The sequence below is a fragment of the Martes martes genome, assembly GCF_963455335.1.
Source record: "Martes martes genome assembly, chromosome: 6".
Taxonomy (NCBI): domain Eukaryota; kingdom Metazoa; phylum Chordata; class Mammalia; order Carnivora; family Mustelidae; genus Martes; species Martes martes.
Genome location: NC_137893.1, coordinates 123180765 through 123197430, shown reverse-complemented (window position 1 = coordinate 123197430; position 16666 = coordinate 123180765). Strand labels below are relative to the sequence as shown.

Below are 16666 nucleotides of genomic sequence, written 5' to 3'. Positions count from 1 at the left end.
AAGTGCTCCCAAATTCTTTCATTGTGCAAAAAAAAAAAAAAGTGCTTGGGAATTTAACATCCACAGCCCACATATAAGTAATCAACTGTTTAAGAATGTTTAGTGACATTTACGTATCTTTTCACTTATGAAGCCTCAAAGGCAAAAAGTTTATATTTTTAAATGATAAACAAATACGTAATTTTCTGTGAAGAAAAATGTTTTAACCCTAATCAGATTTCAAATACTACATTTAGCCACCATTATGTGGTTTGGTGGGAAGTAGGGAATATATTTTTTCTCATCTTATAGAAATTTAGTATTCTGCTTTTGAAAGCATGTGGTGAAAACAGCTATCTTGACAAAGTTTTTCTATTAGGCCTTTAAAATTTCAACAATTTAAACATTATTTAGATAAAACAATTATGTTACAAAGACAACTTTTAACACGATCAGGCCACCCACAGTGTAGACTAGAGAATATGGCATGCAAGCCACCCAGTGAGACTGAGGTAATTTTTTCATCTTTGCTTAAAGTATAGTCAGTAGACCAGATAATGTAGAAACTTTTTATGAGCAGCGATCAAACAGCCAAAAACAGTTATTCTTTTTCCCCTCTTTTCTTGTGGCTAATTAAAAATATTTGACAAGTTGAAAAAGTTAAACTTTGTACCCAGTAAATTTTGCTTTAGATAAAGCAATTCTTTCATTATAGTGATTTGTATAGTTTGAAGTTTTTTAGGTTAAAAAATGTGTATATATATATATAATATTATGTTATATTATATATATATATAATATCCAGTGTGTGTAAATTGAATTAGCTGATATAAGAAGAAAGTATTCATTAATGATATGTTAAAATTTGTCATTTAAGTTGCTTATGTTATTATTTGTGCATGTTGCATAAACAGATAATTTTACCAAGAAATAGAATTAGTTCTGAAATACTTCTTTTGAACAACTTTCCTGAAAAATAATTGTTTTTCTTGTTTTATTACCATATAGTGTAGGTATTAAATCCGGAGAATTTAATTCGTGTTGTGTTGTACCTATGTGTATATGTGTGTGTTTTAACCTCTTATCTGAACTAATGAAATAATCTAAGGACCTGTAATTGCTATATAATTTAAGAGGAGTAGCTAAAATAAATGTGGGTTCACATTAGCAGTTTTATTTGGGCCTGGTAAATATGATTATTTTTAATTGGATACTATTTTTAACATATTAAAAGACTTAGTGGGCAAAGTAGAAATGTATTTTAGAAAACCATAAAAGATCTCCAAAACAGCTAACTTATAAAAAACTCTGTTGAGTTTTAATGTAAAGCTACAATAGCAGCCTATCATTTTGTTTTATTTAAGTTTTTTTTGGTCTTTTTAAAATAGGAGCAAGTAATACTGCGGACACATTATTTCAAGAAGTATTAGGTCGAAAGGACAAGGCAGATTCCACTAGAAATGCACTCAATGTACTTCAGCGATTTAAGTTTCTCTTCAACCTTCCTTTAAATATTGAAAGGAATATTCAGAAGGTAGAGTACATATTTATGTACCCATGGTTATGATGTCATAAATTTTAAAGAGTTACTTTTTAAAAAAAATCTTAATCAAATGTATGCATGATACTTTACTGACAGTCTCCAAAATGTTTCTTTATTTTAAAGGGTGATTATGATGTGGTTATTAATGACTATGAAAAGGCCAAGTCACTCTTTGGGAAAACGGAGGTGCAAGTTTTCAAAAAATGTAAGATTTGTTTGTTACTTTCAGGTCTCCTACTTTCTTTTAACAGGAAGAATGTAGAATGTATTCTGCAAAGAAAGTTATGTGCATTTTAATTTTTGTTTATATGGTGCTCTTTTAAAAATGTGAAACATTACTTCAAAAATAACATGGCTTTTCTTACCAAGATTTAGAGAAAATGAAAAACCGTGACTATAGGATAGGTTTAGGATAGGTTGGTCTTGGACATTCTTTGCCTTTTGTTAACTGTGATGATATTAAAAAATCTTTTTTACTGGAAAGAATCAATTATGGATATTTTATAGAGATGGAAACTTATATTTTAATCTTCTCTCTTCAGAAAAGCCATTGTTAATGAATTCTAATCTTATTTTAAAGTGACCTGAACAACTGTTGAAATTATCTCGAATGCAGAAGTTATAGAAAATAGAAAAGCCTAAAATGTCATGTGGTAATGCCTTATCAACAAAGAGAAATATCACAGGACTTTAATAAATTCCTAAATGAAATCTGTAAGGATTCAGAAAACTTAATTTCATTTCTTTATTGTAATACATTTACATGCAGTGAAATGCACAGACCTTACATATTACAGGACGGTGAGTTTGACAAATACACACACCCACATAACCCACACCATGGACAGAATGTTTTTGTCACTCCAGAAAGTTCCCTTGTGCCTCTTCTTAGTCAACCCTTGTCCCCCAAGGCAATCACTGTTCTACTTCCCATAATTTGATTTTAAGTTTCCATCCTTTAAATATTATATGTTCTTTCCTTTTTAAAATAGATTACGCTGAAGTAGAAACACGGATTGAAGCTTTAAGAGAATTACTTCTGGCTAAATTGCTTGAGACACCATCGACTTTACATGACCAAAAACGTTACATAAGGTAAACCCTCAAGAATTTTGATAAATCACATGTATCTTTGTAATACTAGGTACATCATCTAACTCTTAAAACTAATTTAGGGGAAATTAGGAAATTGATGAAATGGTGAGAGCGAAGACAAATAGAAATTTACAAGTATCTGCTATGGAACACCAAAGTTCTTCTGTATATTAAATTTAGGAGTACTCAGGGCAAGAAAATTCTGCTCATTGTTTGGTAATATCTTCCTCCTGCTCAATAACAGCTTACCTAAGCCAGTAGGACAGTGTAAGTGTTGTACTCTGTGGGTACCCATAGACCACAAGGCAGGGGCTCCCTGTATGGTTTAGAGTACAGCACTGTCATTCTGGGTGGGAAATTCTTTATGCCACAGAAGTGGGCCATGGCTCAGTGGTGGAGAAATTTTTGAAAGGTTTTAGTATTAAAAATAAAAAATAAAAAATAAATTTTAAAAATTGCAATAATATAAAAAGTGATGGATACCACGGTATGATGAGAAGGCCTTAGAAGGAAGCAGTATAGCATAATGTAAATGAGGAAGGTAGTTGTTCCACTTGCATTCTCTTTTCAGTTTCTTCATCTGTGAAATGACATGATGACTATCTGTATCTTGGGGTAGTTGCAAACATAATCAAGAATACATTTAAGGATTAAATATAGCACCTGGCATATAAGTAGTCAGTAAATTGCATATATATGATGTTCGTACCAGGATTTGGAGACAAAGCATATAAGTTAGAAGCTTTTTATATCTGTGATTTAAAAATAAAAATATTAACATTATTTTCTGCTGGCATATTTTGAATGTGGCCTTTATTCTCAGAATAAGCTATTATTTTCCAAACTTAATGCCCTCTCTAATTAGTGAAGTTTATTGAATATTCAGTACTTATAAAAATAATAAAATGACCATATATATTTTTGCATTTAGCTGTCATCACCATATGACCATTGAAAATAATTTCCAGGTATGAAAAGAGGGTCCAGCCTGAAAGCTGCTAAGTTTGCCATGGGGAAGGAGACAATGGTCCACGCTCAGACCTGTAGTCTTGGTGACTTAGGAGAAGAGTAGCAGCATGAGCCCTTGTCATTTTCATAACATTTGTGTTACTGAAGAGGAAAGAGAGAGGAAGATTTAAAAGGGGAGTAGAGAGAACGAACATGGATTGCTGCCACTACCAGGAGTCTGTAGTACATTCGGATATCACGTTAGATGCTCTGTGTACACCATTTCTAATCCTCACAGCTGCCTTGCAGGGGCATATGTCTGATACTTATAATATAGGTGAAGAGACTGAGCCTTAGACTTCATTTTTGCTCAGTGCACATAGCTAGGAGTAGGGCTCTCTCATGTTTGTGCTTTCAAAGCCTATCTTCACTTTTCTCTGAGCTGTCTCCATAGGAAAGAATGTATTTGTGGGATTTTTTCTGGCTTGTAGAATCGTGGAAATTTAAAGCTAGAAATAAACTACATGTTAGTTATCCATCTGCTTTTTCTTTTCTTTTCTTTCTTTTTTTTTTTTTTTTAAACATATAAAGAAATAGAGTTCCGGGGAGGTTCATCCTCTCTTGTCCAGGGATACACAGCTGATTAGTATATTATTGTCCGTGTTCCACTGTGTGACTTAATTGTGCTTTGTATTTATTTACCTGTTTATATTTATGCTATTAAATTTGCCAATAGTAGTATGTTAATCCTTATTGAATGTATGATTTCTTTATTTAGTGAATTACCGTTTATATAGAAAACTAATATATAGTTCTTATGACTAGTGAAGATGTTAAAAAAGACTTTTTGAATGGCCCATTTAGGTGCTTTTTTCCTGTCATTTTAAAGGGAAGAGAACAAGCATGTCAACAAGAATATCAAGTAGTTTACTTATTTTGTAATCATTATTCTATTTTTGATGCTTTGAGAAGACATTAAGCAATTAATTTTATTATCCTTTTTAATTAATTTTTAGTTATTAATAAGAAAAACAACATCACAACAAAGTCAAATATCTATTGGACTTCGGAATCTATGGCAATAGGTACTATGAGCCTCAAGTAGGGATGGAGACCGCTTTATCATCAGCAAAGTATATCTTTATTGGTTCTCTTCCATAATTGAAGTTATGCATGGTGTGATTGAAAATCAAATTACTACTGTATTGTTTCACTTTAGTTTACTGTCTTGTCTAAACATTTTGGATTATTTTTACTGTCCTTATTATAGCTTTCCTGAGAGGTGAAGTTATGTCATATGCTTCTTTCCATATAAGTGTAATCCTATCCCTGGTAATTGTTAAAAATCATGTCAGAATATGGCTAAAAAGTATAATGCTTAAATTTTAAAATATTGAGTGTGTGCTCATCATAACCATAATTAGCATTCTTTACATTTCCCCTCTAAAAAAGCTGTCAAATTTCTTTGATAATGCAGTTTTAGAAGAAATAGTAACATGTACCATATTTTAAACACAAATCTTTGAAATGAAATTGCAGTTGACTGTCGAACAGTGTGGGGTTTGGGGCACCATCTGCCCAGTCAAAAATCCGTGTGTAACTTGATTCCCCTGAAACTTGACTACTAATAGCCTAATGCTGACTGGAAGCCTTATCAATAATGTGAATAGCTGATTAACACATTTTGTATGTTGTATGTGTTATATACATACATACATACATACATACATGCATGCATACATGTATGTGTGTATATATAATACATACATATATTATATATATATATGCTATTCTTAAAATAAGCCAGAGAAAAGAAGATGTTTTTAAGAGAATCATAAAGAAGAGAAAATACATTTACAGTTGAGTACAGTAAAAAATCTACATATAAGTGGACTTGCACAGTTCAAACCCATGTCGTTAAAGGGTCAGTTGTCCTTTGTTAAACTACATACTAAAAGAAAAGAAGAAATTTATTGGATTAAGTCATTTAACCAAGGAGAAGCCTACCCATAAGTTGTACTTTTGAATTGCAACACTGTAGAATTTCCAATTTCCAATTTATCTTTCTTTATGAAATTCTTTTACTGTAGTACCCATTAATAAGATTATATAAGGGATTATTTTAAATTTTGCAAAATTATTTTAAATTTTGCACCTAGTCACCATGCTAAAGAAATGTGTGATTTTTAAAATTATTAAGAGTTTAATTATTTCTCTTGTAATAGACCATTTGTATTCCTATTCAGTAGTTTAAAAATTAAAAGAAAGCAGCTTTCCTAAGAGTATTCCTGTAGTTTACTACTAACACTAAATCTGAGGATGTTATATGAGTGAAAGTGTTAGGAGAGAGTATTTTAGAAGTATTTGGAGGCAAAATAAACTTATCTAAGGAGAATGCTAAGACAAATTATCCCCAACAAGAAAGAATAAAATCACGTGTTTTTTGCAAAGAAATGACACCAGGTACTATTTATCATAGTTATATTCCAGATGAAAAAAGCCCTGTGTGAGAGGAAGAATCATATTGGTTTGCAATATTTATGCCAGGCTAATGTATTTTGTTAGACTGTAGTTTTATTCTTGGGGTGCTGTTAATTGATTTGTCCCTTTCTCAACACAGATACAGTCTATTTGCTGCCTGTAAATAGAGAGTCAGAGAGGGGTAGAAGGGCCAGCTCTTTGGCTGACTTCGAGGCATCTTTGTACAGTGTGAATCCCACCGTTTAAGGGGCCTGTTTACAGGTGATCAAATGCCCAGCTCTGCTTAGAGCTGAGGCTGTCTGCATTAGCTTGTAAAGGTCAAGGCGTATAGTTCTTAAATGTGATGTCAGATGTCTCAACAGTTTATTTATTGCTAACTTATTACAAAATGTTTCTCCTCTAATTAATTGCTAATTGAGATGTCTATAAGTAAGGAAATACCTAGTACTGGAGGAACATGGGAGAGAAGCATCTAGTGTATCCCTCAGTGGTTAGAGTTTGGCTAGAGGTCGCAGCCATTAATTAAAATTTTATCATTGAACAAAAATCTTTAACCACGAGACAACAGACAGCTTATGGTTTAAGAACAATTTCAAGACAGTAAATTAAGCCTTTGGAGTTGATTTAATTGAATTTAATTTATCGCAGTAGTCCCTCATCTGGGTTCATTTGCATGGTTTCAGTTAGTGTAGAGCACAGAGGTCTGGAAGCAGATGATCCTCCTTCTGAAGTACAGTCAGAAGGTCAGAAGTAGCTTAGTGCTGCATCTCAGTGCCTCCATCATTCTCCTCACTTTGTCTCATCATATAGGCATTTTATCATCTCACATCATCCCAAGAAGAAGGGATAAGTACAGTATAGTAAGATATTTTGAGGGAGAAGACCACATTCACATAACTTTTACTACTATACATTATATATTGTAATTGTTCTGTTTTTTGTTAGTTGTTGTTAATCTCTTATGTGCCTAATTATAAATTAAACTTTTTCATAGGTATGTATGTATAGGAAAAAGCAGTATATGGAGGGTTTAGTACTATCTGTAGTTTAACGCATCCCCTGAGGATCTTGGATTATATTCCATATGGATAAGGGGACTACTGTATGTTTATATATTTTGTGATGGCCAAGGGTCAAATCTTGAATAATATGTGTCAGAAATTTTTCAACTGAAATATATTTTAATATTCAATCCGGGTTTGGATATTTTACATACAGAGACGACTTTGAGTATTTCAAGGACTATTAAAAAAACTGCCCATCTATACTATATTTTCTAGAGGAATATATTTTATAGAGAAAAATGCTCATCTATACTATATTTTCTAGAGAAACATTTTCTTAGGCAGGAAAATAGAGTTAAGAGGTAAGTGCTTATTGTCACCATCTCTCTTTATGTAATAAAATAGCCTGTTAGATTGCATAGAAAATAATGTCACACTGCCATCTAGGGGCCATTTTTCAGATCAGAAAGGAATGAAAAACTATTGAAATTAAAAAAATATTCACTAGGTGTCCTCTGCTGGCTTCCACTTGTATTTTCTGTAATGACTGAGAACTAAGTATGGAAACACTCTGAACTGAATGTAGATTTCAAGATAAGTTCTCACTAAGGATTTAGGACCATTGCAAGTTGTCTCTGTCTTTTTGGTTGTCTTTGTATAAAGTTCTTATTTTTAAAAAATACAGTTTTATTGTTAATTGCATAAAAAGAAATTTGCATATTATTTCATTTAGAATTAAGTATTGAAGACTAATGTTGACAAGTGCTTTACTAATTGATAATATTTTAGGTTTTCTTAAAAAAAAAAAGTAATGATTTAATAGTATACTAGCTTTCCTTTTGTCCCTTATTCATGGCTCTACAGAAGCCTACTTGGTCAAACTTGGCCTTGTTTTTTCAGGTACCTGTCTGACCTTCATGCACCAGGTGACCCTGCTTGGCAATGTATTGGTGCCCAACACAGGTGGATCCTTCAGCTCATGCACAGCTGCAAAGAGGGATATGTACAAGATTTGAAAGGCAAGGCTGCTTCTCTTCTAGTGCATTATGCCATTCCTTATTGTCAATTTAATACATTTTGGAAATGCTTAATGAATAAGGGAATGATTAATTAATTTTCTTGATATCTGTACTTGTTTTTTATTTGTTTTGTTTTTGTTTTTGCCCCTGGTTAGCATTATACCTGAGTGAATAACAGGGAGGGATGAAAACTCTCTTGATATCCCTATTTTTATGGTTGACAGCCAGTATTGACAAAGGTTTGATTTAAGCAATAGTTAAACTTCTATGGTAAGTAACATGATGTTGTAGAAATACTAGTCTTTAATAAATGGTAGTAGGCCATTCACTATTCATCAAATATATGTTGAGCTCTGCCATGTGCCAGGCATTGTGCCAAGTACAGAAGGACAGTGGTGAATAAAACAGACATGGTCCCTGCCCTCATGGTATTAAACACTTCACTCACCGAATACAAAGTTGTTGACAAGTGATACAAAGAAAAATCACAATATTCTGAGGGAGTAAAAACTGAGGAGCATGCTTTAGATGGTCCATTTGGGAAGGTGTCTCAGAGAAGCCTCCTTGTTCACTAAGAGCTAGAAGAATGAGAAGTAGCCTGCTGGGATGATTTTAGTCTGAAAAAAGAAACAACCTTTGCAAAGGCTGTGAAATAAGTTTAAAGGAAGAAGTCACAGCTGCATTCACACGCAGGGTTATCAACTTCTTTTTGTAAAATTCTATCATCCCACAGATATTGAATGTATTCAATGTCTGCTGTGCTGTGTGTTGGCCACTATTGGATGCTAAAGATTCAGTGGTTAGTCTGGCAGATGGGCCTGGCTCACTCAATACTTATAAAATAGCCAGCGGTGGGGGGGATGTGGGGAGGAGATAGACAAGAAAAGTAAAACGGACTAGTAGAATACAGTGTTACTTTCTAAGCCTGAGAAGTTCCTCCTGCCTTGGAGCACTTAGGAATAGCATCTGATTCAGAGTTTTGAGGTCACAGAAGTGACATTCCAAGATCTGAAGAATATCTATACTGGCCAGTTGAAATAGAGGAGGGCAAAAGGAAAGAGGTAAAGACCATTCCAGGAAGAGAAAATAGAATGTGCACAAGACCTCAAGCAAGAGATGGCCACTGAATTCTCTGTGGCTGGAGTTTAGTGCACAAAGTGGCAAGAGTGGAGGCTAGAGTTAGGTGGTGTCAGGTCTTGTGTGGACTTTGTTAGCCCTTCCAAGGGCTTTGGACTTGATCCAGAGGACACTGGGGTGACCATTAAGGATATGAAGTGGAGGAAAGACCCATTGAGACTTATTTTAAGAGACAACTCTGGCTCCCTTGTAGTGAATGGTTGAGGGGGAGCAAGACTAGAACAGTACAGCTGGTTAAGAGGCTGCTGTGGTGATTCAGACATATCACCTCCCATGAGGTGGTAGATGTGGAGAAAGAGGCAGATTCAAGAGCTGTTCAGAAATTGGAGTTGATAGTACTTGGTGATTAAAGAAGGAAGAGGGGATCAAGGAGAAGAGGGGACTTCCAGATACCTGACCTCAGCAACTAGTTATGATGATGGCACCATTGAGTTAGGGAGGCTAGCGGAGAAAAACATTTTTTCCTTTTGTTTGGACAGATTGATTAGGCATTGTCTGGCATGCAAGGGAAGATACCCTATAGGTAGTTTGGATTTAAAGAGCAGGAGATTTGGATGTGATTTGTGTGTAGATCGTCCCTGGGAGTTGATGCATTCACCCAAGAAGATGAAAAAAGGAGAAAATTTAGGACAGAATCCTGGGGAATGATACTTACAGGCCTAAGAGAAGGGAAGCCTACAAGAGACAAAGAAGTATTGGTCTGCTGGGCTAAGAGGAAAACAGGGGTTATAATGTCACAAAACCACAGAGAAGAGTGATCAGCAAGCGTTTTGAGATGAAGAATAAGATGAATAGATGTCCTTTAGATTTAGCACAGAGCCTATCGTTGGTGACCTTGGTAAGTACAGTTTCAGTGCCATGAGATGTCAAATAGAGTATATAAAATAAGAAATAGAGATACTTACAAGACAAAGTTTCCAGGAGGAATAAGTGAGGTAACATAAGATCAGTCCTGGAACAGAAGGGAGTACAATGGAGAGGTTACCATTGTTTATTTATAACATAGTTTTGTCTTGAATTATTTGGCTTGGTTTTGAGTACTTTCCAGCTGTGATTTTGTTTCTTCCTAGTCTTGATATTCAGGAAAATCCAAATATCTCTTTATTAATGCTAGCTACATCAAAATTCCTATTAATGTCATTAATTATTTTATAGTTTTAGCAGGTGAAAATGACCTCAAATGACATACAGTCTGTAGTCTTTAGGGATATTTAGAGGGCCTTCCTTACATATTTGTTTATTGAGTGTACATTATTAGCCAGGACTCCAAACCTTAACCACCCATCAGAATCCCCTGGGTGTTTTTAAAGACTGTCAATTCCTGGCCTTCACTTTATGCCTACTGATCATTTTAGAATCTCTAGGTCCAGGCATCAGTATTTGTTAAAGCTTCAGGTGATCAGGAACAGTCTGGATTCATAATCTGGGCACTACATGCTGTGCTAGGGACTGGAAGTACAGTGGGAGAGACATTAATTTTAAGAGTTACATAGGTATATTTAAAAAAGTATCATGAAGTAGAGCATAAAAAATTCTACTCCAGTCTATTTAGGGGGAGGTCCAAGGAAATTTTCTAGAAGAAGTGGTATTTCCATTGAACCTAAATGATAAATATCAGTTATCCAGATAAAGAGGCATGAAGCAGCCCAGATTCCTAGAAGGTGCTCAGTAAATGTCACCCTATTCCCCACTTCACAAAACAGGTTAATAAGTATGGTAATGATATTCTCCAGATACAAAGAAGACAGTTGGTCTAACAAAGATCTTCCTACTTATGCTAAGAAGAGACAATCTGACCATATAATTTGGTTATGAAAATATTTGTATTTTTGGGATATGTATAATTTATGAAGACAACATATAGACATTTTGAAATTGGAAAAGTACCATGAAATTTCATATATCTTATAGTCACATCCATAACAGAAATATCTGATAACCAATATTCCATTGCCAAAGGTATGCATCTTTCTTGATGGTAAATGGACACATGCTTTTACCTGAATAATTCCTTCCCAGCCGTCTTGATGTTATATATTGCTATATGTAATCATCCAAAACTATTTAAAATGAGTATGTCTGAAAATAAATTGATTAAAAATAAATTGATAAAAGTTTATGTGTAATTGGAGCCCTATCTTTTTAATTTACTGACCATGCTTGTTGCAGAACTTGCTCATCACTTAAGAAATCATGAAAAGAATGTACATTTTTTAGTGATGAGCTTTACTTATTTTCGTAAGTTGGTCTTTTTGATTAGGAATAAAAACATAACAGTTAACAGCTCTTTGAATTTAATCTGCAGGTTTCATAACAGTACAATGTAAATTTCCTGAATATATTAGTTACATATTCATATATTATTTTTATTTTTTTCAATGTTCGGAAGAACATACTTTTTTTTATTTTCAGCAAATACTACTAATATAAACAGCACAGATAATCCAAACAGAGAGAGCCTTTTAATTGGAAAATTGGTGTGTTCTTTGAGCTCATATCGGGATGAGTTTTTATGATTTTATTTTGGAGAATTCCAAATAAATATGATAAGATAACCTCCCATGAACTTAACCTAGTTTCAGTAGTTATCAATTCATAGCTCATCTGATTTTATCTGTACACTTACCTGCTTCTTACCTTCCCTCACCCTGAATTACTTTTGAAGCAGGTCACATTATTTTATAATTATTTCAATATGTAATTTTCAAAGATAAAAATGCTTTTTAAAGACTGTAACCAAAACATCATTATCATTACCTAAAAGTTATTAATAATTTCTTAATATCAAATGGTTATTTTTCAGAATTCAGGAACTGTTTATCATATCCAAGAATCTTTCTAAGTACATTGATACCAAGGCTTTTTTACTTATACTCAGTGCAGAGGCAAATGACATGAAATGTGGCACGAATATAGACTGAACTGAGCATGTGTTTTCTCGAATGGAAAAATTAGCCATTAGTAAACTATGGCCCAATGTGGCCAGTTTGCACTTAGTTACTCTTCAGGTTGTTTTCATTAATGCTTATGTATACAGGTCATTGGACACATGTTAGCTCTTTAATATATACTTGCTACATTTACACAGGTAATGTAATCATATATAGTATAGGTATGTGTATGTGTGGATATATTTATATAAAATATTTGTTTTAATTAGAAGTTTGCTAGAAATAAGCCGGTTGTTCATGATGGACTCTCAGTTGATATTTGAGTGCCTATATGTACTATAAGTGTAAAGTAATATGGGATAGGTCTCCTAAATATCATTTGGATTTTTATTGGATATCTTCTTATAGTTACGTCATTTTAGAAATGGGGAAAAAACCTGGGATATGGTCTAGTTCAATTGGTGACTTTAGACCTATTGTGCATGTGGAGAAGGTATCTCAGAGAGTGATAACCCAGCTTTCTCTTGACCTAAATAGGGGTAGAGGAAGTGAATGGTTCAGATTTCTGCCCATTCTGCTAGACTGTGCTCTGGACCAGTGAGGTTTATTGTGTTCTATTTTAGGAGCAAATATTTCATGAAACAGGATTTCTGAACATGATGTACATGATGAAGACAGTGCCTGTATTTCATCTGGCACTTCATTATGAAGTTTCGTTGTTTTTATTCAGGTAGTCTTAGGATCCTATTTTCTTTTTTTTAAAGCTTTTAAAAAACACGTTTATTTGTCAGAGAGAAACCATAAGCAGGGGAAGCAGCGGAGGGAGAAGGAGAAGTGGGCTCCCTGCTTAGCTCAGAGAGGGATGCAGGACTTAATCCCTGGGATCATGACCTGAGCTGAAGGTAGATGCTTAACCAGCTGAGCCACCCAGGAGTCTCCAGGATCCTATTTTCAAAATGAAATCTTGTTGCATTCTGAATCTAAAGAATGAATTGTTAAGTTCCTCTATTAGACTATCTGCACTTGGAGTTTTAACACTCATTGTAATTGTTTAATAAACCCCCAGGCAGCAGAACAATGGTTAAGAACTGAGACAGTACTGTGAAATAAAATACAGTTTTAAATAGATAAACTGTAAATATTTCAGACAGGAAAAGGTTTCTTGATGTCTTTTTAAGTAAAGTTGGTTGGTCTTTTGTACAAGAAATCTAATTAACATATAAATGTTTTTTTTAAAGTCTTAAAGTCTTTACATAGTTGAAGAAAAAAATGTTAATTGTATTTAGTCTTATGGTCTTCAGAGAAAATTTCATAAACAAGGATGGTGATAGATTTTCAGAGACAACAATCCTACATTAAAAAAGCCACCTTTTTCCAAGAAAGATTTTTCTGCATATAAAGCATTTGTTAGCAGCTGGGTCGTAAGGTTGATATTCTTATGAACACTGCATTAGATCTTCCTCTGGATTCCAATTTTTATAGTAATAACATATAATGGCTAGTAGAATGGTGCCTTCCAAATTATAAACACTGGGGCACAAAACAAGAGATGACCATTGTACCCTAAACATGCTTTGACATTTATCCCCAATATTCCTCACTACTCTTCCATGACCCACCTCTGTAGCCCAAATGTGATCTTTTGTTTTTTCTAAGGGGAGACAAAGATGGGGGATGGGGGGAGAGCAGACATAAAGATTAACATTCAAAAAAATGCATCCTAGCTTAAATACTAAAGGAAGGCTTTGATTGTTTCTTTTTTTTTTTTTCCCAGCCTGACTTGTTAACCATTTTGCTGCTGTTCCCCTATATTCACAGCAGCCCTATGTTCTGAGTTGTTACACACAGAAAACTTTTACCACCTTATAAGAAGTGTCATTCGTCTCTTAAAATTCCTATGAAACCAGTCCAAAATTAGACTAAGTTTTCGGGTTTCCTGTCAGGAAAAGCCTTTGGTTAGCCCCCTACTGATATTCTCAAACAGGATTTTTAAAGGTAGCCTTCAAAGGTGTTTTTTGTTGTTCTGAAAATGAGTTTAACTCTTAAAATATATACTGGCTATATCTAATAACTCAAGGGAAAAGGCAGCAGCCTGCTCGTAGAGTAATTATTCCCTTCTTTCAGATATGTACTTAATTAGGACTTCCCAAATGGACATTTTAGAATACGAGCATAATAAGAGACATTTAGAATAGGAGTAATAGTTTAAGCAACAGATTCTATAAAGTAGTCACACAACAGAAGAAAATACATTTATATGTAGCTCAGGTTCTCTTTGGAAAGCTTAGAGATATGTAACACCAGAAAAGTTTCATTCTGAATTATCAGAGAAAAGGCAGAAAAAATATTAAGAATAGAGGCACTGTGTTAAATATCTACTCTTTTAATTTTTCACACACTGAGTAGATTATTAATTACATGCTTAAATAAAAGCATTTGTTTATCTGATGATCTTAAGCTACAAGAGGCTATATTTTCAACTTAAGCTTATAAAATACATGGATAAATATATTTTATAAGTTATATTCAAATTTCTGAATTTACATAGTACAACTAAACTATTTTTTCTTGATATTTAAAAAATACAGGTATGCTCTTTGTATCCATAATTTGTGTGTGTGTAACTTTTAATTAGTGGAGTTAATATAATTTTGGTATTTTCATAATGTAAGATTAAGTAAACTTCCTGTACTCTAGATTAAATTGCAGCCTCTGTAGGAAATCAGCAGCAGATTCATCAAATTTTTTATGGAACTACAAAAATACTTTCATGGTTAAAAAGACAGTAAAAATGTGTTGTTATACTTACATTAAATATTTTAATAAAATTATAATTTTTATTTTGAAGTTGTTACAATGAGGTTGAGGAATGTTCTTTTATGAAATTTATTTTCTGGAGATTTAAAAAATAGTTTTTCCCCTGAATGTTGATCATAACAGTATGAATCCAGAATAATAGAAGTTTATTTAAAAAGAAAAAAAGGAAAGGCACAACTGCAGCAACTACAGATAGGAGACAATTGCTTTGATTTCCACCTGCTCTTCCTAAATCCCTTCCAATGTAGATTACACAACCCCAGCTTTGTTTTTTTGTTGTGACTAGAGTATTTTTTTTTTAATTGGCTTTTGAAGATAAAATGCTTCTGATGGGATTTTATTCACTTGCTTTGAGATTTATAAGCTGTAAGGGATGTATAGAAGAAAGCAGAGTCAAGAGTGAGAAGTAGAAATATCAGTTTATAACTGCTATAAAAAACATCTCTTCAGGGGCGCCTGGGTGGCTCAGTGGATTAAGCCGCTGCCTTCGGCTCAGGTCATGATCTCAGGGTCCTGGGATCGAGCCGACATCTGCCTCAGCATCCCTGCTGAGCAGAGAGCCTGCTTCCCCCCCTCCCCCAACTCTCTGCCTACTTTGTGATCTCTCTCTCTGTCAAGTAAATAAATAAAAATCTAAAAAATTAAAAAAAAAAAAACTCTTCAGTGAAGTGGTGGTCCGATTTTCCTATCTCCTTTGTCCTTTTTTCAGTAAGAGAAAAAACTCAGGTGATGTTCAGAATGCCATGAATTAGATTTACAGTGCATACCATTAGAAATCAACACTGTTGTTTGTAAATAGTATGGGTTTATATAAGCAGTGTTAATTACCTGAATGCAGATCAGCAGGGTTTTATATAATGATTGTGGATTTGTTTTTAATCTAATTTGAAAAAACGATTTGTGCTACCAAATTAAAATTATGATTGGTAATTAATACTAGTAATTTAAGTAGTGTTTTTAAAGTCAGTGACCTAGGACTTATGAATAAGATAGCATTCATTTGTAGATCTGTATAGTAAAATAATAGCTGTTAAACATCATAGGAGAGAGTTGATTAAGTTCTTGTTTCTTCTATTTTATACTAGATTCAATTCACCTTACAGTGAATGAGTGATCTATCTTTGTTAATCAGACAGGCTAATAAGACTTATGTCAAAAGGGCCTTCTCCCCGCCCCCCCCCCCTTTTTTTTTTTAATCCTAGCAGCTGGTTCTTTTCTACTGTCTTGGCTTACTGTACATCTGGAAGAAGACTTCTTACAGCTGGGAGCCATTTCTTGTTCAATTCATGTCCCTTGTCCTTAAGAGAGAAACATTTTTGACAATGCATGTCAAGCACACATTGAATGCTAGCATTAACTGGTAATTTTAAAATATTCATTACAAATATTTTAATTTTGTATTTTATCATTTTATAACTCTATTGCTCACATATTCTAAGCATGTTTTCTCTACTTAGATCTATATATAATTACAAAGAATATAGTACTTTAATAAAAGAATAAATAATTTTATTTTGGTATTCACCTATCCAGCTTATTATAAATATCTGGTTCTTGCTTATATAGCCAATGTTAGTTAATAAATACTTCTTTGTAGTTCACACCTGTGGTTTTGCTTTTAAAATATATTTTTTCTTCTACCTATTGTTTTGAATGATGTTAAAATACACCAGAATTTCTGCCTGGAACCTGCTTAGGACAGTTCTGACACCCTAAAAAGTGAAGTTAAATATGAGCATGTTAAATATATCT

General features: G+C 33.6%; 1 protein-coding gene across 2 annotated transcripts in view; it reads left to right on the top strand.

Moving 5' to 3' along the window:
* Nucleotides 1–16666, top strand: part of EXOC2 (exocyst complex component 2) — a 250988-nt gene that overhangs the window by 90265 nt on the left and 144057 nt on the right. For both annotated transcript variants that reach the window (XM_080806109.1, XM_080806110.1), the window contains exons 8-11: nt 1368–1513; nt 1646–1727; nt 2515–2617; nt 7951–8069. In XM_080806109.1, the coding sequence (XP_080662235.1) occupies nt 1368–1513; nt 1646–1727; nt 2515–2617; nt 7951–8069 (450 nt within the window). The remainder of the gene's footprint in view (nt 1–1367; nt 1514–1645; nt 1728–2514; nt 2618–7950; nt 8070–16666) is intronic.